The sequence below is a fragment of the Poecile atricapillus genome, chromosome 29, assembly GCF_030490865.1.
Source record: "Poecile atricapillus isolate bPoeAtr1 chromosome 29, bPoeAtr1.hap1, whole genome shotgun sequence".
NCBI classification, from domain to species: domain Eukaryota; kingdom Metazoa; phylum Chordata; class Aves; order Passeriformes; family Paridae; genus Poecile; species Poecile atricapillus.
Window position 1 is genome coordinate 4,244,986 of NC_081277.1, and position 25,377 is coordinate 4,270,362.

Here is a 25,377-nt window from a genome sequence, read left to right on the forward strand (position 1 = left end):
GGTGACGTCACCATCCACACCACGCCCACTCTGAGGGAGTCACACGGCTGGGCACGCGCTCCCTGTGACGTCACAGATGTGATTGTGCCTAATTATAATCAATGTGACCACGCCCACACGGGGAACTCACACATGGCCACGCCCCCTGTGACGTCACAGATATGATTGTGCCTAATTATAACCAATGTGACCACGCCCACACGGGGACCTCACATATAACCACGCCCCCTGTGACGTCACTCTGGTGGCCACGCCCACTCCGCGCCCCCAGGGGCGTCACACTCCCCCCAAGCCCCGCCCCTTAAAGGGGCCGGTGGTGGCCTGGGTTTGGGGGTGTCCCCGATGAACCGGGACCATGAGGGTGGCACCGGGACCATGAGGGAGGCACCGGGACTTCTGAGGGTGGCACCGGGACCTCTGGGGGTGGCACCGGGACTTTGAGGGTGGCACCGGGAACTCTGGGGGTGGCACCGGGACATCTGCGGGTGGCACCGGGGCCATGAGGGTGGCACCGGGACTTCTGAGGGTGGCACCGGGACATCTGGGGGTGGCACCGGGACCATGAGGGTGGCACCGGCACTTTGAGGGTGGCACTAGGACCCGGCAGAACGAGGTCACCCAGCTCAGTGGCGGCTGCCATGTCCCGGGTCCCGAACTACATTACCCATCAACCCCCACTTGACAGACAGCTTACTTGACCAATCAGCATTGAGAATTCCCCCAAGGGGCGGGAACAGCGGTGCGGATCAACCAATGAGCGCGCGGGGCGGGCGGCGGCGCGGCGGGGGAAGATGGCGGCGGCGGCGGCGGGCCGGTGGCGGACCGGGCTGGCCCTGCTGGCCGTGGCGCTGGGGCTCGGCGGGACGGGAGCCGAGCAGACCGAGGAGCACCTCAAACGCGAGCACTCGCTGTCCAAACCGTACCAGGGTGAGCGGGGAGGGCCGGGCGGTGGTGGCGGACGGGGCCCGGTGCCCGGTGCCGGTGTCCGGTACCGACGGTGCGTGTGGGCCGCAGGTGTGGGCTCGGCCAGCTCGGGGCTCTGGGACCTGCTCGGTAACGCCATGGTCATGACGCAGTTCATCCGCCTCACCCCCGACGTGCAGAGCAAGCACGGAGCCGTGTGGAACCGAGTGGTGAGCGGGGAACCGGGGACAGGGGCCGGGAACCGGCATGGACCGGGGAACCGGCATGGACAGGGGAGAGGAGCGGGATCGGAACCGGGGAGAGGGGCCGAGAACCGGCATGGACCGGGGAGAGGGACGGGATCGGGACCGGGGCAGAGGATCGGGATCGGGACCGGGATTGGGGGAGAGGGTCGGGATTGGGATCAGGACCAGGATGAGCTGGGGCAGCAGAACAGAAGCAGGAACAGGGATGGGATTGGGACCAGGATCAGGATGGGGATCAGGACCAGGATCAGCACCAGGACCGGGATCAGTACCGGGATCAGGATTGGGATTCGGATCAGGATCAGGACCAGGACCAGGATTAGGACCAGGATCAGTATTGGGATCAGGATCAATACCAGGATGAGCCGGGCAGCAGAACAGAAGCAGGATCAGGGCTGGGATTGGGACCAGGATCAGGATGGGGATCAGGACCAGGATCAGCACCAGGACCGGGATCGGGACCGGGATCAGTACTGGGATCAGTACCGGGATCAGGATTGGGATTCGGATCAGGATCAGGACCAGGATAGGGATCAGGACCAGGATCAGTATTGGGATCAGGATCAGTACCAGGATGGTCCGGGGCAGCTGAACAGAAGCAGGATCAGGGCTGGGATTGGGATCAGGATCAGGATCGGGATCAGGACCAGGATCAGGATCAGGATCAGTACCAGCATCAGGACCAGGTTTAGGATCAGGATCAGTACCAGGATGGGCTGGGGCAGCTGAATAGAAGCAGGATCAGGGCTGGGATTGGGACCAGGACCAGGATCAGGACCAGAATTAGGATCAGGATCAGTACCAGGATCAGGACCAGCATCAGGACCAGGTTTAGGATCAGGATCAGGACCAGGATTAGGACCAGGATCAGGACCAGGATCAGGACCAGGATCAGGACCAGGATCAGGACCAGGATTAGGATCAGGATCAGTACCAGGATGAGCCGCGGCAGCAGAACAGAAGCAGGATCAGGGCTGGGATTGGGATCAGGATCAGGACCAGGATCAGGATTAGGACCAGGATCAGGACCAGGATCAGGACCAGGATCAGGATCAGTACCAGGATGAGCCGCGGCAGCAGAACAGAAGCAGGATCAGGGCTGGGATTGGGATCAGGATCAGGATCGGGATCAGGACCAGGATCAGGATCAGTACCAGCATCAGGACCAGGTTTAGGATCAGGATTAGGATCAGGACCAGGATCAGGATCAGGATCAGTACCAGGATGAGCCGCAGCAGCAGAACAGAGGCAGGATCAGGGCTGGGATTGGGATCAGGATTAGGACCAGGATCAGGACCAGAATTAGGATCAGGATCAGTACCAGCATGAGCCGCGGCAGCAGAACAGAGGCAGGATCAGGGCTGGGATTGGGACACAGAAATCCCTGGATTTCACCCGCTCCACATCAATTTGGGGATCAGTCCCGGAGATCGATCCCTTAGGCTCAGCTCTTGCTGCTCTGGAACAGAGGAACGAGTTTTCCTGGGAATTCTGGCTCCCAAAAAATCCCCTGTGACTCCCTCAGCCCTGGGAACTAATGGGCAGCCCATTATTAGTCGCAGTCATTAAAAATGCGATTTTTAATAATTATAAAATCTATCCTATATATTTTTACAGTTATTTTATATTTTATAAAACCTATTCTATTTATATTTTTAATAATTATTTTATATTCTACAAAACCAATTCTATTTCTATTTTTAACAATTATTTCATATTTTACAGAACCTATTACGTTTGTATTTTTAACAATTATTTTATATTTTACAAAATCTATTGTATTTCTATTTTTAGTAGTTGTTCTATATTTGTTTATTATTTTTCTTTATATATTATTATATTCTTTCTTTCTTTATTTATTTATTTATATATTATTATTTTATTTTTTTATTATTATTATAAATTAAATTTTATTTTTAAAAATTTTTTCTCAGGTTTCCCAGCTTGGATTTTGTGCTTCCTCACTTTTTTAACCCCTTGGGTGACAAACTGGGATGGATGATGGTTTTGGGGGATGATTCTGGAATGTTCTGGAATGTTCTTCCTCCCTGGCAGCCCTGTTTTGGGGAATGATTCTGGAATTGTTTTGGGGGATGATTCTGGAAAGTTCTGGAATGATTCTGGAATGTTCTTCCTCCCTGGCAGCCCTCTTTGGGGGATGATTCTGGAATTGTTTTGGGGATGATTCTGGAATTGTTTTGGGGGATGATTCTGGAATTGTTTTGGGGGATGATTCTGGAATTGTTTTGGGGGATGATTCTGGAAAGTTCTGGAATGATTCTGGAATGTTCTTCCTCCCTGGCAGCCCTGTTTGGGGGATGATTCTGGAATTGTTTTGGGATGATTCTGGAAAGTTCTGGAATGTTCCTCTTCCCTGGCAGCCCTGGTTTGGGGGATGATTCTGGAATTGTTTTGGGGATGATTCTGGAATTGTTTTGGGGGATGATTCTGGAATGTTCTGGAATGTTCCTGTTCCCTGGCAGCCCTGTTTTGGGGATGATCCTGGAATTGTTTTGGGGATGATCCTGGAATTGTTTTGGGGGATGATTGTGGAATGTTCTGGGATGATTCTGGAATGTTCTGGGATGATTCTGGAATGTTCTGGAACGTTCTGGAACGTTCTTCCTCCCTGGCAGCCCTGTTACCTGCGGGACTGGGAGATGCAGGTGCACTTCAAGATCCACGGGCAAGGCAAGAAGAACCTGAACGGGGACGGTTTCGCCATCTGGTACACCAAGGACAGGATGCAGCCAGGTAAGGGACACCTGGGGACACCTGGGACAGGGTTTGGGGACATCTGGGACACCTGGGACAGGGTTTGGGGACATCTGGGGACATCTGGGACAGGGTTTGGGGACATCTGGTACACCAAGGACAGGATGCAGCCGGGTAAAGGGTGTGGGGACAGGGCTTGGGGACATCTGGGACACCTGGGACAGCTGGGACAGGGTTTGGTGACACCTGGGACAGCTGGGACACCGGGGACAGGGCTTGGGGACACCTGGGACAGGGCTTGGGGACACCTGGAACACCTTGGGCAGGGCTTGGGGACACCTGGGACAGCTGGGACAGGGCTTGGGGACATCTGGGGACACCTGGGACACCTGGGGACAGGGCTTGGGGACATCTGGGACACCTGGGACAGGGCTTGGGGACACCTGGGACAGGGTTTGGGGACATCTGGTACACCAAGGACAGGATGCAGCCAGGTAAGGGACACCTGGGGACACCGGGGACAGGGCTTGGGGACATCTGGGACAGGGCTTGGGGACATCTTGGACACCTTGTCCAGGGCTTGGGGACACCTGGGACACCTGGGACAGGGCTTGGGGACACCTGGGACAGGGTTTGGGGGCACCTGGGACAGCTGGGACAGGGCTTGGGGACACCTGGGACACCTGGGACACCTGGGACACTTGTCCAGGGCTTGGGGACACCTGGGACAGCTGGGACAGGGCTTGGGGACAGCTGGGACAGGGCTTGGGGACACCTTGGATGGCTTGGACAGGGCTTGGGGACATCTTGGACACCTTGTCCAGGGTTTGGTGACACCTTGCCCAGGGTTTGGTGACACCTGGACCCCGAGAATCCCCCCAGGGACGTCCCTCTCCGCCCCTCAGGCCATTCCCACCCCACCCCATTCCCAAAACTCCACAAATCCCTTTTCCCTTCCCTTCCCAGCCTCATCCCAGCTCTCCTTTTCCCTTCCAGGACCCGTTTTCGGCAGCAAGGACAATTTCCTGGGGCTGGGAGTGTTTGTGGACACCTACCCCAACGAGGAGAAGCAGCAGGAGGTGAGGCACGGACTCTTCATCCTCCTCTTCCTCCTCATCCTCCTCCTCATCTTCCTCTTTTCCCCCCAAAAAAAATTGGGAAGAAAAGCAGGGAAATCGGGAAAAGCCAGGGTTGGTTTTTTGGGGAGAGGATTTTGGAGCTCAGCCAAATCCACACCGTGAGTAAAGCCTGAGTAGAGGTTGAGGAGATTTTCCCTCCTTCTTCTTCCTCCTCTTCCTCCTTTTCCTCCTCATCTTCCTCCTTTTCCCATCCTTTTCCCAAAAAAAAAATCGGGAAGAAAATCAGGGAAATCGGGAAAAGCCGGGATTGGTTTTTTGGGGAGAGGATTTTAGAGTTCTACACCGTGAGTAAAGCTGGAGTAGAGGTTGAGGAGGTTTTCCTTCCTTCCTCCTCCTCTTCCTCCTCTTCCTCCTTTTCCCAAAAAAAAAAAAAAAATCGGGAAGAAAATCAGGGAAATTGGGAAAAGCCAGGATTGGTTTTTTGGGGAGAAGATTTTGGAGTTCAACCAAATCCACACCATGAGTAAAGCCTGAGTAGAGGTTGAGGAGGTTTTCTCTCCTTCTTCTTCCTCCTCTTCCTCCTCTTCCTCCTCCTCTTCCCATCCTTTTCCCAAAAAATCTTCAAAAAGGTGAAAAAAGAGCTCCAAAAAGGTCAAAAAATCTTCAAAAAGGTCAAAAAGATCTCAAAAAGGTCAAAAAGATCTCAAAAAGGTCAAAAAAAGCTCCAAAAAGGAGAAAAAGTTGGATTTCGTTCCCAGGGGAAGCTCCAGGAGCGCCAGCGCCGTTACCGCGCCGCCTATCCCGGGATTTTCACCCATCCCGGGATTTTCACCCATCCCGGGATTTTTGGTGTATCCCGGTGATTTTCGCCCATCCCGGTATCTTTCCCGGCGCTCTCCCCTCGCTGCTCCGGGTTGGAATTCCCGGGATTTTCACGTATCGGGGATTTTCGCCCATCCCGGGATTTTTCCCGGCGCCCTCCCCTCACCTCTCCCGGTCAGAATTCCCAGGATTTTTGCCCATCCCGGGAATTTTGCCAATCCCGGGGATTTTCGCCCATCCCGGTATTTTTCCTGGCGCTCTCCCCTCACCTCTCCTGGTCAGAATTCCCAGGATTTTCGCCCATCCCGGTATTTTTCCCGGTGCTCTCCGCTCCCCTCTCCTGGTCAGAATTCCCGGGATTTTCGCCTATCCCGGGATTTTCGCATATCCTGGTGATTTTCACCCATCCCAGAATTTTTCCCAGCGCTCTCCCCTCCCTCCCCTCACCACTCCCGGACAGAATTCCCGGTGATTTTCGCCCATCCCGGTATTTTTCCCGGTGCTCTCCCCTCCCCTCTCCTGGTCAGAATTCCCGGGATTTTCGCCCATCCCGGTATTTTTCCCGGCGCTCTCCCCTCACCTCTCCTGGTCAGAATTCCTGGTGATTTTCGCCCATCCCGGTATTTTTCCCGGCGCTCTCCCCTCCCCTCTCCCGGTGGGAATTCCCGGGATTTGGGGGCCGTGTGACGCTGTTGCTCTGTGCTCTCTCTCCCGCTTTGCGCTCACCCCGGAGGGCAGGCTCAGAAGAGGAGGTACAGCCCTGGAAACCAGGTACCCCCTCCTGCCTTCCCACGGATCCGCGGGAATTCCCGTTCCCACCGCCCGGAGCGCCCGGGAGAGCCTGCATGGAATGAGGGGAGGGGATGGATCGCGGGGATTTCTCTGGGGTGAAGGAGTTTGGGATCCATTGGGATCCATCAGGATGGTCCCGGTGGTTTTTGAGTGGATTTTTGGAGAATTGAAGGAGTTTGGGATCCATCAGGATGGTCCCAGTGGTTTTTTGAGTGGATTTTTTGGGAGGGAGGAGTTTGGGATCCATTGGGATCCATCAGGATGGAGCGGGGTTGTCCTGGTGGATTCTGAGCAGATTTTTGGGATGAAGGAGTTTGGGATCCATCAGGATGGTCCCAGTGGTTTTTGAGTGGATTTGTTTGGGATGAAGGAGTTTGGGATCCATCAGGATGGAGCGGGGTTGTCCTGGTGGTTTTTGAGTGGATTTTTTGGGATGAAGGAGTTTGGGATCCTTCAGGATGGTCCCAGTGGTTTTTTGAGTGGATTTGTTTGGGATGAAGGAGTTTGGGATCCATCAGGATGGTGCCAGTGTCTTCTGGAGCAGTTTTTTGGGATGAAGGCATTTGGGATCCATTGGGATCCATCAGGATGGTTCCAGTGGTTTCTGAGCGGATTTTTGGGATGAAGGAGTTTGGGATCCATCAGGATGGAGTTTGGGGTCATCCAGGTGGTTTTTCTGGATCACTCCAGGGTTGTTTTGAGCAGATCCCCGTGGGCTGAAGGAACTCTGGGATCACTCCAGGGTTGTTTTCAGGAGATCTCCAGGGACTGCAGGACTTTGGGATCACTCCAGGGTTGTTTTGAGATCTCCAGGGACTTTGGGATCACTCCAGGGTTGTTTTGAGGAGATCCCCGTGGGCTGAAGGAACTCTGGGATCACTCCAGGGTTGTTTTGAGGAGATCCCAAGGATTGAAGGACTTTGGGATCACTCCAGGGTTGTTTTGAGGAGATCTCCAGGGATTGAAGGACTTTGGGATCACTCCAGGGTTGTTTTCAGGAGATCCCCATGGGCTGAAGGAACTCTGGGATCACTCCAGGGTTGTTTTGAGGAGATCTCCAGGGACTTTGGGATCACTCCGAGGTAGTTTTGAGGAGATCTCCAGGGATTGAAGGACTTTGGGATCACTCCAGGGTTGTTTCAAGATCCCCAGGGACTTTGGGATCACTCCGAGGTCGTTTGAGGAGATCCCCATAGGCTGAAGGAACTTTGGGATCACTCCAGGGTCGTTTTGAGCAGATCCCCGTGGGCTGAAGGAACTTTGGTTCCACCTCCTCTCTATTTCCTGGAGTCTCTCCACGATCCCAGACCCCGATCCCGTTTTTTCCCCTCCGGCAGCGCGTGTTCCCCTACATCTCGGCCATGGTCAACAACGGCTCGCTGACCTACGACCACGACCGCGACGGGCGGCCCACGGAGCTGGGCGGCTGCACGGCCATGGTGCGCAACCTCAACCACGACACCTTCCTGGTCATCCGCTACGTCAAGAGGAGGCTGACGGTCAGTTCCGTGAGGTATCCCGGGATTTGGGAGCCGTGGGGCGGGAATCCCGGGATTTGGTGATCATTCCTTGGGTTTGGTGACCATTCCCTGGATTTGGAGACCATTCCTTGGATTTGGGAGCCGTTGGTGACCATTCCTTGGATTTGGGAGCCATTGGTGACCATTCCCTTAGTTTGGTGACCATTCCCTGGATCTGGTGACGATTTCTTGGATTTGGTGACCATTCCCTGGATTTGGGAGCTGTAGGTGACCATTCCCTGGGTTTGGTGACCATTCCTTGGATTTGGTGACCATTCCCTGGATTTGGTGACCATTCCCTGGATTTGGGAGCCGTTGGTGACCATTCCCTGGATTTGGGATCCCTCCCGTTTGTTTGGAATTCCCCCCATTTCCCTGGATCAGGAATTCCCCATTTCCTGGGATCAGGAATTCCCGGTTTCCCTGGATCAGGAATTCCCGTTTTCCTGGGATCAGGAATTCCCGGTTTCCCTGGATCAGGAATTCCCGTTTTCCTGGGATCAGGAATTCCCGTTTTCCCACGATCGGGAATTCCCGTTTTCCTGGGATCAGGAATTCCCGTTTTCCCAGGATCAGGAATTCCCCATTTCCCAGGATCAGGAATTCCCGTTTTCCCAGGATCAGGAATTCCCCATTTCCCTGGATCAGGATGAGGAATTCCCGGTTTCCTGGATCAGGAATTCCCGTTTTCCCAGGATCGGGAATTCCCCGTTTCCCTGGATCAGGATGAGGAATTCCCGGTTTCCTGGATCAGGAATTCCCGTTTTCCCAGTTTCCTGGATCAGGAATTCCCGGTTTCCCTGGATCAGGAATTCCCCATTTCCCTGGATCAGGATCAGGAATTCCTGGTTTCCTGGATCAGGAATTCCCCATTTCCCAGGATCGGGAATTCCCGTTTTCCCAGGATCGGGAATTCCCCCCGTTTCCCTGGATCAGGATGAGGAATTCCCCATTTCCCTGGATCAGGAATTCCCCATTTCCCTGGATCAGGAATTCCCAGTTTCCCAGGATCGGGAATTCCCTCCGTTTCCCCCTGGCAGGTTCTGATCGACATTGACGGCAAACACGAGTGGCGGGATTGCATCGACGTTCCGGGCGTGCGCCTGCCCCGCGGGTACTACTTCGGGACCTCGTCCGTCACCGGGGACCTCTCAGGTACGGCCGGGGTCACCTTTCCCTGGAATTAGTGACCTTTCCCGGGATTCAGTGACCATTCCCTGGAATTAGCGACCTTTCCTGGGATTTGGTGACCATTCCTTGGATTTGGTGACCATTCCTTGGAATTAGTGACCTTTCCCAGGATTTGGTGACCATTCCTTGGATTTGGTGACCATTCCTTGGATTTGGTGACCATTCCTTGGATTTGGTGACCATTCCCTGGATTTGGTGACCATTCCCAGGATTTGGTGACCATTCCCAGGATTTGGTGACCATTCCCTGGATTTGGTGACCATTCCCAGGATTTGGTGACCATTCCCAGGATTTGGTGACCATTCCCTGGATTTGGTGACCATTCCCTGGATTTGGTGGCCATTCCTTGGATTTGGGAGCCATTGGTGACCATTCCTTGGATTTGGTGACCTTTCCCTGGAATTAGTGACCATTCCCTGGATTTGGGAGCCGCCAGTGACCATTCCCTGGATTTGGTGACAATTCCCAGGATTTGGGAGCTGTGGGTGACCATTCCCTGGATTTGGTGACCTTTCCCTGGAATTAGTGACCATTCCTTGGATTTGGGAGCCATTGGTGACCATTCCTTGGATTTGGTGACCATTCCTTGGATCTGGGAGCCATTCCTTGGATTTGGTGACCATTTCCTGGAATTAGTGACCATTCCCTGGGTTTGGTGACCATTCCTTGGGTTTGGTGACCGTTCCCTGGATTTGGTGACCATTCCCTGGATTTGGGAGCTGTAGGTGACCATTCCTTGGATTTGGTGATCATCCCCTGGGTCCAGGATGAGCATGAAATAAAACCAGGATAAGGAAAGATGGAATAAAATCTTGGGATGAGCCTGGAATAAAACCTTGGGATGAGCCTGGAATAAAATCTTGGGATGACCCTGGAATAAACTGGGATGGGCATGGAATAAAACCTTGGAATGAGCATGAAATAAAACCTTGGGATGAGCCTGGAATAAAACTTTGGGATGAGCATGAAATAAATTGGGATGAGCATGGAATAAAATCAGGATGGGCTTGGAATAAACTGGGATGAGCCTGGAATAAACTGGGTGGGATGAGCCTGGAATAAAGCCTTGGGATGAGCATGGAATAAACTGGGATGGGCATGGAATAAAATCAGGATGAGCCTGGAATAAAACCTTGGGATGAGCCCGGAATAAAATCAGGACGAGCCTGGAATAAAACCTTGGAATGACCCTGGAATAAAACCTTGGAATGACCCTGGAATAAAACCTTGGAATGACCCTGGAATAAAACCTTGGAACGAGCCTGGATTTGACTTTTGGGATTTAAGGCTCCCTCCCGCAGAATTCCCAGCTTTTCTGCCTCTTTTCCCAGACAACCACGACATCATCTCGCTGAAGCTGTACCAGCTGACGGTGGAGCGGACGCCGGAGGAGGAAAAGCGGGATCGGGAAGTTTTCCTGCCCGTGGTGGATAACCTGAGGCTCCCGGGGAGTGAGTGGGGTCCGGGCAGGGTGGGAACGGCGGGATTTGGGATGGGGAGGGGTTGGAGGGGAAATGGAGCCCGGGTTTGGGGTCAGGCAGAGGTTTGGGTTGTGATGGAATGTCAGAATGCCATCCCAAAATCCCATCCTAAAATCCCAAAATCCCATCCCAAAATCCCATCCTAAAATCCCATCCCAGAATCCCAAACTCTCATCCCAAAATCCCATCCTAAATCCCAAAATCCCATCCCAAAATCCCATCCCAAAATCCCAAACTCTCATCCCAAAATCCCATCCCAAAATCCCAAACTCTCATCCCAAAATCCCATCCTAAAATCCCATCCCAAAATCCCAAACTCTCATCCCAAACTCCCATCCCAAAATCCCATCCCAAAATCCCAAACTCCTGTCCCAAAATCTTATCCTAAAATCCCAAACTGTCATCCCAAAATCCCATCCCAAAATCCCATCCCAAAAATCACATCCCAAAATCCCATCCCAAAATCTCAAAATCCCATCCCAAAAATCACATCATAAAATACCAAAATCCCATCCCAAAATCCCAAACTCCCGTCCCAAAATCTTATCCCAAAATCCCAAACTGCCATCCCAAAATCTCATCCCAAAATCCCAAACTCTCATCCCAAAATCCCATCCTAAAATCCCAAACTACCCTCTCACAATCCCAAACTCTTAGCCCAAAATCTCATCCCAAAATCCCAAACTCTCATCCCAAAATCTTATCCCAAAATCCCACACTTCCATCCTAAAATCCCAAACTGCCATCTCAAAATTCCACATTCCCATCCCAAATTCCCAAATAATTCCCAAATTCCCAAATTCCCATCCCAGATCCAGGATTTTCAGGGTTCCTCTCTCCACCCCACAGTGGAGGCGCCGCTGGAGCCCATGAGCGGCCTGGCCCTGTTCCTCATCGTCTTCTTCTCCCTGGTGGCCCTCATCCCAAATTCCCACATTCCCAAACTCCCAAATTCCCACATTTCCATCCCAAATTCCCAAATTCCCATCCCAGATCCAGGATTTTCAGGGTTCCTCTCTCCGTTTCCTGCAGTGGAGGCGCCGCTGGAGCCCATGAGCGGCCTGGCCCTGTTCTTCATCATCTTCTTCTCCCTGGTGGCCCTTGTCCCAAATTCCCACATTCCCAAACTCCCAAATTCCCAAATTCCCATCCCAGATCCAGGATTTTCAGGGTTCCTCTCTCCATTTCCTGCAGTGGAGGCGCCGCTGGAGCCCATGAGTGGCCTGGCCCTGTTCCTCATCATCATCTTCTCCCTGGTGGCCCTTGTCCCAAATTCCCACATTCCCAAACTCCCAAATTCCCAAATAATTCCCAAATTCCCAAATTCCCATCCCAGATCCAGGATTTTCAGGGTTCCTCTCTCCATCCCACAGTGGAGGCGCCGCTGGAGCCCATGAGCGGCCTGGCCCTGTTCCTCATCGTCTTCTTCTCGCTGGTGGCCCTCGTCCCAAATTCCCACATTCCCAAATTCCCAAATAATTCCCAAATAATTCCCAAATTCCCAAATTCCCATCCCAGATCCAGGATTTTCAGGGTTCCTCTCTCCATCCCGCAGTGGAGGCACCGCTGGAGCCCATGAGCGGCCTGGCCCTGTTCCTCATCGTCTTCTTCTCCCTGGTGGCCCTCGTCTTCGCCATCGTCATCGGCATCATCGTCTACAACAAGTGGCAGGAGCAGAGCCGCAAACACTTCTACTGAATCCCGGGATTCCGGCGGAACCCCCGGAATTCCGGCAGGGAGAGACTTCCCGGTGTTTTCCTGGCGGCGCTCGGCCGGGAACGGCCGGAGTTTTTCCGTTTGGAGTTTTCCCGGCGGGAGGAGCCGCGGGAGCCGCTCCCCGATCCCCCAGCATGTGGCTGCTCCTGCATGTGGCGGCTCCCAGGTTCCCGGGGGATTCCGGAGAGATTCCTGGGAGATTCCGGAGAGATTCCTGAGAGATCCCTGAGAAATTCCTGGGAGATTCCCAGGAGCTTCCTGAGAGATTCCCAAGAGATTCCCGGGAGATTCCTGGGAGATTCCTGAGAGATTCCCAAGCAATTCCTGGGAGATTCCTGAGAAATTCGTGGGAGATTCCCGGGAGATTCCCTGGAGATTTCTGAGAGATTCCCAAGAGATTCCCAAGAGATTCCTGAGAAATTCCCAAGAGATTCCCAGGAGCTTCTCAGGAGCTTCCCAAGAGATTCCCAAGAGATTCCCAGAAGATTCCCAGGATCTTCCCAGGAGATTCCCAGGAGATTCCCAGGAGATTCCCAAGAGATTCCCAGAAGATTCCCAGGATCTTCCCAGGAGATTCCCAGGAGATTCCCAGGAGATTCCCAGGAGATTCCCAAGAGATTCCCGGGATATTCTCAGGATCTTCCCAAGAGATTCCCAGGAGATTCCCGGGATCTTCCGGATCCGCTCCCCATCCTACCTCAGGGACTGCCGGGCACGGCGATTGCTCCGGCCGCTGCTTCGCCCCTCCAGGGCTCTCCGGGGCCGGCCGAGCCGAGCCCCGCGGCTTTCCAGAACATTCTGGAATGTTCTCCCCGGGAGAGGAGGGGGCTGGGTGGTCCCTGGGCCGGGGGAGGAGCGCGGGAGCTGCTCCCGGGGGGTTCCCAGGGAGGCTTTTCCCGCCGGATTCGCCTCTCGTTCCGTGCCGGATCCGCGGGATCCGATGGTTTGTGCCTCTCCCCGGAGCCGGTGTTTGGAATAAACGCTGAGGGCCGCGCGTGATGTCCTCGGCACCGCCAGGGGACCAGCCCTGAGCAGACCGATTCCCAGGGAGATTCCCAGGGGGATTCCCAGATTCCCAGGGGGATTCACAGATGGATTCCCAGGGGGATTCCCAGATTCCCAGGGGGATTCCCAGATTCCCAGATGGATTCCCAGGGGGATTCCCAGATTCCCAGGGGGATTCCCAGATTCCCAGGGGGATTCCCAGGGGGATTCCCCGATGGATTCCCAGATTCCCAGAGGGATTCCCAGAGCGATTCCCAGATTCCCAGGGGGATTCCCAGATTCCCAGAGGGATTCCCAGGGGGATTCCCAGATTCCCAGGGGGATTCCCAGATTCCCAGAGGGATTCCCAGATTCCCAGAGGGATTCCCAGGGGGATTCCCAGATTCCCAGGGGGATTCCCAGATTCCCAGAGGGATTCCCAGATTCCCAGGGGGATTCCCAGGGGGATTCCCAGATTCCCGGAGGGATTCCCAAATGGATTCCCAGACTGATGATTCCCAGACTCATTCCCAGATGGATTCCCAGACTGATTCCCAGGGGGATTCCCAGGGGGATTCCCAGATTCCCAGATGGATTCCCAGACTGATTCCCAGACTGATTCCCAGATGGATTCCCAGACTGATGATTCCCAGACTGATTCCCAAATGGATTCCCAGACTCATTCCCAGACAGATCCCCAGATTCCCCAGCGGATTCCCAGGCTGATTCCCAGACAGATTCCCAGACTGATGATTCCCAGACTGATTCCCAGACTCGTTCCCAGATTCCCAGACTCATTCCCAGACGGATTCCCAAATGGATTCCCAGATTCCCAGACAGATTCCCAAATGGATTCCCAGATTCCCAGAGGGATTCCCAGACTGATTCCCAGATTCCCAAATGGATTCCCAGATTCCCAGATGGATTCCCAGACTGATTCCCAGATTCCCAAATGGATTCCCAGATTCCCAGAGGGATTCCCAAACTCCCCGGCAAACCAGAGCTCGCTCACAGCGCTCCGCGGGATTTTTCCCAGTTTTATTTTATCCGTACCCGCGGCAGCCTCGTGGCCAAACCCCTGGGCAGGGGTGGGCGATTCCCTGGGAATTCCAGCCGGGAAGGGGCTCCGGGAGGATTCCCAGACAGATCCCAGAGCAGATTCCCAGACGGATCCCAGAGCGGATTCCCAGACAGATCCCAGAGCAGATTCCCAGACAGATCCCAGAGCAGATTCCCAGACGGATCCCAGAGCGGATTCCCAGACAGATCCCAGAGCAGATTCCCAGATGGATCCCAGAACAGATTCCCAGATGAATCCCAGAGCGGATTCCCAGACGGATCCCAGAGCGGATTCCCAGATGGATCCCAGAGCAGATTCCCAGATGGATCCCAGAGCGGATTCCCAGACAGATCCCAGAGCAGATTCCCAGACGGATCCCAGAGCAGATTCCCAGACAGATCCCAGAGCAGATTCCCAGATGAATACCAGAACAGATTCCCAGATGAATCCCAGAGCGGATTCCCAGACGGATCCCAGAGCAGATTCCCAGACGGATCCCAGAGCGGATTCCCAGATGGATCCCAGAGCAGATTCCCAGACGGATCCCAGAGCGGATTCCCAGATGGATCCCAGAGCAGATTCCCAGACGGATCCTCAGGGTTTGGGGTCGGGATCCGGGGGCAGGAACCGGCGAGGCTCGGGAACCTTCACGGTGAGGGAGCCCTGCGGAGCAGCACCGGAGGATGAGGATGAGGATGGGCACGGGGAGATGGGAGGAGCCGAGAGCCCGGTTCTGGGCACGGGGGTCCCGGTTCTGAGCACGGGGAGCCCGGTTCTGGGTACGGGGAGCCCGGTTCTGGGTATGGGAATCCCGGTTCTGGGCACGGGGGTCCCGGTTCTGGGTACGGGGAGCCCGGTTCTGGGTACGGGGAGCCCGGTTCTGGGTATGGGAATCCCGGTTCTGGGCACGGGGGTCCCGGTTCTGAGCACGGGGGTCCCGGTTCTGAGCACGGGGAGCCCGGTTCTGGGTACGGGGAGCCCGGTTCTGGGTACGGGGGGTCCCGGTTCTGAGCACGGGGGTCCCGGTTCTGGGTACGGGGAGCCCGGTTCTGAGCACGGGGAGCCCGGTTCTGGGTACGGGGAGCCCGGTTCTGGGTACGGGGAGCCCGGTTCTGAGCACGGGGAGCCCGGTTCTGGGCACGGGGGTCCCGGTTCTGGGCATGGGAAACCCGGTTCTGGGCATGGAGAGCCCGGTTCTGGGCACGGAGAGCCCGGTTCTGGGGCACCAGGAGCCCCCGGTACTGACCGGGAGGAAGGAGCGGGGATCTCCCGGTACTCACCGGGAGGAAGGATCGCAGAATCCCCGGTACTCACCGGGAGGAAGGAGCGGGGAATCCCCGGTACTGACCGGGAGGAAGGAGCGCAGAATCCCCGGTACTCACCGGGAGGAAGGAGCGCAGAATCCCCGGTACTCACCGGGAGGAAGGAGCGGGGATCCCCCGGTACTCACCGGGAGGAAGGATCGCAGGATCCCCCGGTACTCACCGGGAGGAAGGAGCGGGGATCCCCCGGTACTGACCGGGAGGAAGGATCGCAGAACCCCCGGTACTCACCGGGAGGAAGGAGCGCAGAATCCCCGGTACTCACCGGGAGGAAGGAGCGGGGATCTCCCGGTACTCACCGGGAGGAAGGAGCGGGGAAATCCCGGTACTCACCGGGAGGAAAGAGCGGGGAAATCCCGGTACTCACCGGGAGGAAGGATCGCAGAACCCCCGGTACTCACCGGGAGGAAGGATCGCAGAACCCCCGGTACTCACCGGGAGGAAGGAGCGGGGATCCCCCGGTACTCACCGGGAGGAAGGAGCGGGGATCTCCCGGTACTGACCGGGAGGAAGGAGCGGGGATCTCCCGGTACTGACCGGGAGGAAGGATCGCAGAATCCCCGGTACTGACCGGGAGGAAGGATCGCAGAACCCCCGGTACTCACCGGGAGGAAGGAGCGGGGAATCCCCGGTACTCACCGGGAGGAAGGAGCGGGGATCTCCCGGTACTGACCGGGAGGAAGGAGCGGAGAATCCCCGGTACTCACCGGGAGGAAGGAGCGCAGAATCCCCGGTACTCACCGGGAGGAAGGAGCGCAGAATCCCCGGTACTCACCGGGAGGAAGGAGCGGGGATCTCCCGGTACTGACCGGGAGGAAGGAGCGCAGAATCCCCGGTACTCACCGGGAGGAAGGAGCGGGGAAATCCCGGTACTCACCGGGAGGAAGGAGCGGGGATCCCCCGGTACTGACCGGGAGGAAGGAGTGGGGATCTCCCGGTACTCACCGGGAGGAAGGAGCGGGGAAATCCCGGTACTCACCGGGAGGAAGGAGCGCAGAATCCCCGGTACTCACCGGGAGGAAGGATCGCAGAACCCCCGGTACTCACCGGGAGGAAGGAGCGGGGATCCCCCGGTACTCACCGGGAGGAAGGAGCGGGGATCCCCCGGTACTCACCGGGAGGAAGGAGCGCAGAATCCCCGGTACTCACCGGGAGGAAGGAGCGGGGATCTCCCGGTACTCACCGGGAGGAAGGAGCGCAGAATCCCCGGTACTGACCGGGAGGAAGGAGCGCAGAATCCCCGGTACTGACCGGGAGGAAGGAGCGGGGATCTCCCGGTACTCACCGGGAGGAAGGAGCACAGAATCCCCGGTACTGACCGGGAGGAAGGATCGCAGAATCCCCGGTACTCACCGGGAGGAAGGAGCGCAGCAGCAGCAGCAGCAGGAGGGCTCCCAGCCCCAGGCCGATCCAGAGCCGGTACCGCCAGCGGAGCCCGTGGCGCACGAGGCTGAGCGGGGACTGCAGCCACAGGAACGAGGACTTGGGGCGCCTGCGAGGGGACACCGAGCTCGGCTGAGCCACCGTGTCCCCTCCCCAGCCCTGGGCCACCCGTGTGTCACCCGTGTGCCACCCCTGTGCCACCTGCAGGGACACTGTCACCCCTGTGACACCTGTGTGCCACCCAGGCACCTCTGGGGACACCTCTGTCACCCCTGTGCCACCCCTGTGCCATCTCAGGGACACTGCTGTCACCCGTATGTCACCCTGTGCCATCTCAGGGACACTGCTGTCACCCCTGTGCCACCTGTGTGCCACCCAGGCACCTCTGGGGACACCTCTGTCACCCCTGTGCCACCCCTGTGCCACCTGCAGGGACACTGTTACCCCTGTGCCACCCCTGTGCCATCTCAGGGACACTGCTGTCACCCGTGTGTCACCCGTGTGTCACCCTGTGCCACCTGCAGGGACACTGCTGTCACCCGTGTGCCACCCCTGTGCCATCTCAGGGACACCGCTGTCACCCCTGTGCCATCACCCAGGCACCTCTGGGGACACTGCTGTCACCCCTGTGTCATCCCTGTGCCATCTCAGGGACACTGCTGTCACCCGTGTGTCACCCCTGTGCCACCCCTGTGTCACCCCAGTGCCCCCGAGGCACCTCTGGTGACCCCGCTGTCCCCTCCCGGTGTCCCCCCAGTGTCCCAGCCCCCTCTGGGGACCCGGCTGTCCCCTCCCGGTGTCCCCGCAGTGTCCCCGGCCCCTCTGGGGACCCCGCTGTCACCTCCCGGTGTCCCCTCTGTGTCCCCATTCCCCTCTGGTGACCCCGCTGTCCCCTCCCGGTGTCCCCCCAGTGTCCCCAGTCCCTCTGGTGACCCCGCTGTCCCCTCCCGGTGTCCCCGCAGTGTCCCAGCCCCCTCTGGGGACCCGGCTGTCCCCTCCCGGTGTCCCCGCAGTGTCCCCGGCCCCTCTGGTGACCCCGCTGTCCCCTCCCGGTGTCCCCGCGGTGCCACCCCCGCTCTCACCGGGGCTCGGGCAGTGTCGGGTGTTTGTTGGGCTCCTCCCGGCCCTTCCCCACCGGCCGCTCCTCGGCCTCCCGCGCCGTCAGCAGCTCCAGGGAGAGCTCCAGCTTCCCCTGCGGGGCCGGGCTGGGGCTCAGGACCCGGCCCCGCCACCCCGGTGACCCCCGGCCCCGCCACCCCCGGTGACCCCCGGCCCCGCCACCCCCGGTGACCCCCGGCCCCGCCACCCCCGGCCCCGGCCCCGCCACCCCCGGCTCCGGCCCCGCCACCCCCGGCCCCGGCCCCGTCACCCCCGGCTCCGGCCCCGTCACCCCCGGTCACCCCCGGCCCCGCGACCCCCGGCTCCGGCCCCACCACCCCCGGTGACCCCCGGCCTCGTTACCCCCGACCCCCCGACCCCGGCTCCCCCCGGCTCCGCGCCCCCCGGCTTCCCCCGGCTTCCCCCGGCCTCGGTACCCCCGGCCCCGCGACCCCCGACCCCGGTTCCCCCGGCCCCAGCTTCCCCCGGCCCCGGCTCCCTCCGGCTCCGCCTCCCCCCGGCTCCGCGACCCCCGGCTTCGGTACCCCCGGCCCCGCGACCCCCGACACCGGTTCCCCCGGCCCCGGCTCCCCCCGTCCCCGGCCCCACGAGCCCCGGCTCCCCCGTGTCCCCCCGACCCCGCGCCCCCCGTGTCCCCCCGTGTCCCCCATGTCCCCCGTGTCCCCCGTGTCCCCATCCCACCGAGACCCGCTGGCCGCCATCCTCCTGCAGGGTGCAGGGCCACCATCCGCGGGTTCTCCTCTTGCGGAACAGGTCCAGGGTGGGGCGGGCGAGCCCCGGGCCCCCGCAGCAGCTCCGGGCGAGCCCCGGGCCCCCGCAGCAGCTCCGGGCGAGCCCCGGGCCCCCGCAGCAGCTCCGGGCGAGCCCCGGGCCCCCGCAGCAGCTCCGGGCGAGCCGGGGCAGCTCCCGCGGGCTCAGCCGGCACCGCCCGGGGCTGCGGCCCGGCCGCGGCAGCCGCGTCAGCTCCAGCTCCAGGATCCCTGCGGGACACGCGGGGGGACAGCTCCGGCACCTGGGGGGCATCCCTGTCACCTCCCTGTCACCTCCCTGTCACCTGGGGGGGATCCCTGGCACCTTCCTGTCACCTGGAGGGGCTCCTTGGTACCTGGGGGGGCTCCTTGGTACCTATAGGGGTTCCCTGTCACCTCCCTGGCACCTGTGAGGGCTTCTTGTCACCTGGAGGGGGGTCCCTGTCACCTCCCTGGCACCTGGGGGGTGGGTCCCTGGCACCTGTGAGAGCTCCTTGTCACCTCCCTGTCACCTCCCTGTCACCTCCCTGTCACCTGGGGGGGCTTCTTGTCACCTGGGGGGGGTCCCTGTCACCTCCCTGGCACCTGTGGGGTCTCCTTGGTACCTGGGGGGGCTCTTTGTCACCTCCCTGTCACCTGGGGGGGCTCACTGGTACCTCCCTGGCAGCTGGGCGGGCTCCCTGTCACCTTCCTGTCACCTGTGGGAGCTCCTTGTCACCTGTGGGGACTCCCTGTCACCTCCCTGGCACCTGTGGGATCTCCCTGTCACCTGGGGGGGCTCCTTGTCACCTCCCTGTCACCTCTTTGTCACCTGCAGGAGCTCCTTGTCACCTGTGGCTGCTTCCCACCACTCGCGGCTGTCCCCTGTCCCCTGTCCCCGTGCTGTCCCTGTCCCTGTCCCCTGTCCCCTGTCCCTGTCCCCTGTGGCTATCCCTGTCCCCGTGCTGTCACCGCGTGCTGTCCCTGTCCCTGTCCCCACGCTGTCCTTGTCCCTGTCCCCATGGTGTCCCCGTGCTGTCCCTGTCCCCTGTCCCTGTCCCCTGTCCCTGTCCCCTGTCCCCTGCCCCTGTCCCTGTCCCCTGTCCCCTGTCCCTGCCCCTGTCCCCATTCCTGTCCCCTGTCCTTGTCCCCTGTCCCCTGTCCCTGTCCCCTGTCCCTGTCCCCGCAGGTGACAAATGCCATCTCACCCAGCAGATCGTCCGCCTTGAACTTGTCATTGTCCCAGACCTGCAGGATGAGCTTGGGTGGCACCTTCAGCAGCGTCTGGTCCAAACTCCACACGTGCTCCTGCCGGGTGTCCCCGAGTGTCCCCAAGTGTCCCCAGGTGTCCCCGAGTGTCCCCGAGTGTCCCCAAGTGTCCCTCAGGTGTCCCCCAGGTGTCCCCAGATATCCCCAGGTGTCTCCAGGTGTCTCCAGGTGTCCCAGGTGTGTCCCCAAGTGTCCCTCAGGTGTCCCTTGGGTGTCCCCAGGTGTCCCTCAGGTGTCCCTTGGGTGTCCCCAGGTGTCCCTCAGGTGTCCCTTGGGTGTCCCCAGGTGTCCCCAGGTATCCCCAAGTGTTTCCCGGGTGTCCTCAGTGTCCCCTGGGTGTCCCTGGGTGTCCCCACATATCCCCTGGGCTGTCCCCAGGTGTCCCTCAGGTGTCCCTCAGGTGTCCCCTGGCTGTCCCCAGGTATCCCCAAGTGTTTCCTGGGTGTCCTCAGTGTCCCCAGCTGTCCCCAGCTGTCCCCAGGTGTGTCCCCATGTGTCCCCAGGTGTCCCCAGGTGTCCCCAGGTGTGTCCCCAGGTGTCCCCAGCTGTCCCCAGGTGTGTCCCCATGTGTCCCCAGGTGTCCCCAGGTGTCCCCAGGTGTGTCCCCAGGTGTCCCCAGGTGTCCCCAGCTGTCCCCAGGTGTGTCCCCAGGTGTGTCCCCAGGTGTCCCCAGCTGTCCCCAGCTGTCCCCAGGTGTGTCCCCAGCTGTCCCCAGCTGTCCCCAGCTGTCCCCAGGTGTGTCCCCAGCTGTCCCCAGCTGTCCCCAGCTGTCCCCAGGTGTGTCCCCAGCTGTCCCCAGCTGTCCCCGAGTGTCCCCATGTGTTCCCAGGTGTGTCCCCAGGTGTCCCCAGGTGTCCCCACCTTGCGGGGGATGGCACACAGTTTCTCAGCCGCCAGGAACTCGAAGGGGAACACGAAGCGCCAGTTGAAGGCTCCGTTCCCGTCCAGGGAGCGATAATGGACATCGGTGTGCTGCCGCTGCTCGGGGAGCCCGTCCAGCCACCTGTGGGGACACCTGTGTCACCTGTGTGTCACCTGTGTCACCTGTGTCACCTCCCTGTCACCTGTGTCACCTGTGTGTCACCCCTGTGTCACCTCCCTGTCACCCCTGTGCCACCCCTGTGTCACCTGTGGGGACACTGCTGGCACCACTGTGCCCACATGGATGGGGACACCCCAGGGTGACAGTGACCCCAGGGTGGGTGACAGTGACCCCGGGGTGGGTGACAATGACCCCAGGGTGACAGTGACCCCAGGGGGGGTGACAGTGACCCCGGGATGGGTGACAGTAACCCCAGGGTGGGTGACAGTGACCCAGGATGGGTGACAGTGACCCCGGGGTGGGTGACAATGACCCCAGGGTGACAGTGACCCCGGGATGGGTGACAGTAACCCCAGGGTGGGTGACAGTGACCCCAGGATGGGTGACAGTGACCCCGGGGCCGGTGCCACCCCGGTGCCATCGGGGCTCACCCGCTCACGTAGATGTCACTCATGCGCTGTCCCAGCAGGTTGATGTCCCCAAGGTCCGCGTCCCGCACCCTCCACACCACACAGCGCAGCTCGTACCTCACCAGGGGACAGTGGCACAGTGTCACCTGCGCCCGGGGTGGCGCTGTCCCCGCCCGGGGTGACCCTGTCCCCTCTAGGGGTGGCCTTGTCCCCTCCCGGAGTGGCCCTGTCCTCGCTGGGGGTGACCCTGTCCCCTCTAGGGTGGCACTGTCTCCACCCGGGGTGGCCCTGTCCCCTCCCAGGGTGGCCCTGTCCCCTCCCAGGGTGGCTCTGTCCCTTCCCAGGGTGGCCCTGTCCCCTCCCAGGGTGGCCCTGTCCCCTCCCGGGGTGTCTCTGTCCCCTCCCTATCCCCCCCGTGTCCCCCCGTGTCTCCTCCTGTCCCCCCCTGTCCCCCCCTGTCCCCTGCTGTCCCCAGCTGTCCCCAGCTGTCCCCTCCTGTCCCCCCCGTCCCCAGCTGTCCCCAGCTGTCCCCCCCTGTCCCCTGCTGTCCCCCCCTGTCCCCAGCTGTCCCCCCGTGTCCCCAGCTGTCCCCTCCTGTCCCCCCCTGTCCCCAGCTGTCCCCTCCTGTCCCCCCCTGTCCCCGCTGTCCCCTCCTGTCCCCGCTGTCCCCGCTCACCCCTCGGCCTTGCGGGGGTCGATGTTGAAGGGGGGTCCGGGGGGTCCGAGGCTGAGGGGGAAAATGTCCACCCACATCTGGACCTTGCCCTGGGGACACCGGGACGGGCTGGCAGCTGTGCCCTGCTGTCCCCTGCTGTCCCCTGCTGTCCCCTCCTGTCCCCGCCTGTCCCCTCCTGTCCCCGCCTGTCCCCGCCTGTCCCCTCCTGTCCCCTCCTGTCCCCGCCTGTCCCCGCCTGTCCCCCGCTGTCCCCCGGTGTCCCCGGCTGTCCCCTGCTGTCCCCTGCTGTCTCCCCGTGTTCCCCTGCTGTCCCCAGCTGTCCCCAGCTGTCCCCTGCTGTCCCCTGGTGTCCCCTCCTGTCCCCTGGTGTCTCCCCGTGTTCCCCTGCTGTCCCCTGCTGTCCCCTGCTGTCCCCTCGTGTACCCCGCTGTCCCCCCTGGTGTCCCCCGCTCTCCCCCGCTGTCCCCCGGTGTCCCCCACTGTCCCCTCGTGTTCCCCGCTGTCCCCCCGCTCTCCCCCGCTCTCCCTCCGTGTCCCCTCGTGTCCCCCACTGTCCCCACTGGTGCCCCCCGCTCTCCCCCGCTCTCCCCCCCGCTGTCCCCCGGTGTCCCCACCTGCTCGAGCCCGGGCTGTTCCCGGTGTCCCCTCGTGTCCCCCGCTGTCCCCCGGTGTCCCCGGTGTCCCCTCGTGTCCCCCTCTGTCTCTCCCCCGCTGTCCCCCGCTGTCCCCCCCGGTGTCCCCTCGTGTCCCCCTCTGTCTCTCCCCCGGTGTCCCCGGTGTCCCCCCGCTGTCCCCCGGTGTCCCCCCGGTGTCCCCACCTGCTCGAGCCCGGGCTGTTCCTGGTGTCCCCCGCTGTCCCCCCGCTGTCCCCCCCGCTGTCCCCCGGTGTCCCCGGTGTCCCCACCTGCTCGAGGCCGGGCTGTTCCCGGTTCCGGAGGCTCCGGGTCTCCAGGTGTTCCGGGACGAGCTCGCACAGGTTCAGCACGTGCAGGGCCAGGCGCTCCCGGGCGGCCCCGGGCTGCTCCAAAGGGGGGTCACCCCTCTCTGGGACCCCCGGCCTGTCACCCACCGGCTGCAGACCCCCCCCGGAACCCCCCCGGAACCCCAAAACCTCCCCGGATCCCCCCCGGAACCCCAAAACCTCCCCGGAACCCCCACAGACCCCCCCCCGGAACCCCAAAACCTCCCCGGAACCCCCATAGACCCCCCCGGAACCCCAAAACCTCCCCGGATCCCCCACAGACCCCCCCGGAACCCCAAAACCTGCCCGGAAACCCCCGGAGCCCCCAAAACCCCGACCAGCCCCTCCCCAGATCCCCCAAACCCTCCCCAGATCCCCCCAAACTCCCCCAAACCCTCCCCAGCCCCCCCAAACCCCACCAAACCCTCCCCAGCCCCTCCCCAGATCCCCCCAGCCCCCCCAGCCCCTCCCCAGCCCCCCCAGCCCCCCTCCCCAGCCCCTCCAGCCCCCCGAGCCCCCTCCCCAGCCTCCCCAGCCTCCCCAGCCCCCCCAGCCCCCCTCCCCAGCCCCTCCCCAGCCCCCCCAGCCCCCTCCCCACCCATCGAAGTCCCCCAGTTCGTAGCCCCCCAGATCCCCCCAGCCCCCCCAGCCCCTCCCCAGCCCCCCCAACCCCCCCAGCCCCCCGAGCCCCCTCCCCAGCCCCTCCCCAGATCCCCCCCAGCCCCCTCCCCAGCCCCCCAGCCCCCCGAGCCCCCTCCCCACCCACCGAAGTCCCCCAGTTCGTAGCTGTGCCCGCCCAGGCTGAGCGCGGTGCCCCCGGGGCTGTAGCGGGGTCCGGGCAGCCCCCGGCGGGCGCAGAGCAGCTCCAGGGAGCGGCTGGGGCACAGCTGGTCCCGCCAGCAGCACGGACCGGACCTGGGGACACCGGGGACACCGGGGACACCTGTCAGGGACCCGCCCTGGGGACACCGGGGACACCGGGGACACCTGTCAGCCTGGGGACACCGGGGACACCTGTCAGGGACCCGCCCTGGGGACACCGGGGACACCTGTCAGCCTGGGGACACCAGGGACACCTGCCAGGCTCCGGCTGGGGCACAGCTGGTCCCGCCAGCAGCACGGACCGCTCCTGGGGACACCGGGGACACCGGGGACACCTGTCAGGGACCCGCCCTGGGGACACCGGGGACATCTGCCAGCCTGGGGACACCGGGGACATCTGCCAGTCTGGGGACACCCGTGTCACCTGCCAGGGACCCGCCCTGGGGACACCGGTGTCACCTGCCAGGCTCCGGCTGGGGCACAGCTGGTCCCGCCAGCACCCGGGACCGCTCCTGGGGACACCAGGGGGACACCTGCCATGGCCCATGGGACCCCAAAATCCACCTTGGGACCCCAAAACCACCCCTGGGATCCCCAAAACCCACCCTGGGACCCACAAACTTCCTGTGACCCCCAAAACCCCCAAAACCCATGTCCCCAATGTCCCCAATGATGTCCCCAATGTCCCCTCACGTGTGGTAGCGTGCTGGCAGCCCGCAGTGCGCACGCCGCGGTGACAGCAGCCCATGTCCCCAATGTCCCCAATGTCCTCAGTATCCCCAGTGTCCCCAATGTCCCAATGTCCCCAGTGATGTCCCCAATGTCCCCTCACGTGTGGTAGCGTGCTGGCAGCCCGCAGTGCGCGCGCCGTGGGGACAGCAGCCCATGTCCCCAATGTCCCCAATGTCCCCAATGTCCCCAATGTCCCCAATGTCCCCAGTGTCCCCAATGTCCCCAATGTCCCCAGTGTCCCCAATGTCCCCAGTGTCCCCAGTGTCCCCAGTGTCCCCAATGTCCCCAGTGATGTCCCCAGTGTCCCCTCACGTGTGGTAGCGTGCTGGCAGCCCGCAGTGTGCACGCCGCAGTGACAGCAGCCCATGTCCCCAGTGTCCCCAG

At 60.6% G+C, this 25,377-nt stretch overlaps 2 protein-coding genes and 2 long non-coding RNA genes across 9 annotated transcripts in view; 1 reads left to right on the forward strand and 3 right to left on the reverse strand.

Annotated features, from left to right (window-relative positions):
• The first annotated feature begins 630 nt into the window (after window positions 1-630).
• On the forward strand, window positions 631-13,504 carry LMAN2L (lectin, mannose binding 2 like). Of its 6 annotated transcripts, none has more exons than XR_009279826.1 (10): window positions 631-927; window positions 1,015-1,133; window positions 3,806-3,923; window positions 4,881-4,963; window positions 6,524-6,556; window positions 7,915-8,076; window positions 9,138-9,252; window positions 10,620-10,739; window positions 12,325-12,651; window positions 12,751-13,504. XR_009279826.1 is itself a non-coding variant. In XM_058859505.1 (9 exons), the coding sequence occupies exons 1-9, from the start codon at window positions 792-794 to the stop codon at window positions 12,465-12,467; spliced, it is 1,029 nt and encodes a 342-aa protein (XP_058715488.1). In that variant the 5' UTR covers window positions 631-791; the 3' UTR covers window positions 12,468-12,744. The 6 variants fall into 6 exon arrangements, 2 of the variants coding, with proteins under 2 accessions (XP_058715488.1, XP_058715489.1); XR_009279825.1 differs by having other exon boundaries at window positions 12,762-13,504; XR_009279827.1 differs by having other exon boundaries at window positions 12,795-13,504.
• Window positions 4,428-4,867, reverse strand: LOC131589751 (uncharacterized). The gene is made up of 3 exons (XR_009279841.1): window positions 4,722-4,867; window positions 4,577-4,615; window positions 4,428-4,505 (listed from the first exon to the last, which is right to left on the reverse strand). It is a non-coding gene; the product is annotated as an uncharacterized LOC131589751 (long non-coding RNA).
• Window positions 9,146-9,794, reverse strand: LOC131589749 (uncharacterized). The gene is made up of 3 exons (XR_009279839.1): window positions 9,749-9,794; window positions 9,609-9,678; window positions 9,146-9,268 (listed from the first exon to the last, which is right to left on the reverse strand). It is a non-coding gene; the product is annotated as an uncharacterized LOC131589749 (long non-coding RNA).
• A 1,388-nt stretch (window positions 13,505-14,892) lies between the features above and the next one.
• The window catches only part of FER1L5 (fer-1 like family member 5), a 35,715-nt gene continuing 25,230 nt past the window's right edge, over window positions 14,893-25,377 (reverse strand). Inside the window, exons 42-51 of the mRNA XM_058859103.1 lie at window positions 24,206-24,354; window positions 23,383-23,522; window positions 22,479-22,567; window positions 21,824-21,919; window positions 21,212-21,353; window positions 20,290-20,389; window positions 19,035-19,333; window positions 18,317-18,426; window positions 17,205-17,343; window positions 14,893-15,192 (exon numbers count right to left, since the gene is read on the reverse strand). Of these exons, the coding sequence (XP_058715086.1) occupies window positions 15,124-15,192; window positions 17,205-17,343; window positions 18,317-18,426; window positions 19,035-19,333; window positions 20,290-20,389; window positions 21,212-21,353; window positions 21,824-21,919; window positions 22,479-22,567; window positions 23,383-23,522; window positions 24,206-24,354 (1,333 nt within the window). The 3' untranslated portion in view covers window positions 14,893-15,123. The remainder of the gene's footprint in view (window positions 15,193-17,204; window positions 17,344-18,316; window positions 18,427-19,034; window positions 19,334-20,289; window positions 20,390-21,211; window positions 21,354-21,823; window positions 21,920-22,478; window positions 22,568-23,382; window positions 23,523-24,205; window positions 24,355-25,377) is intronic.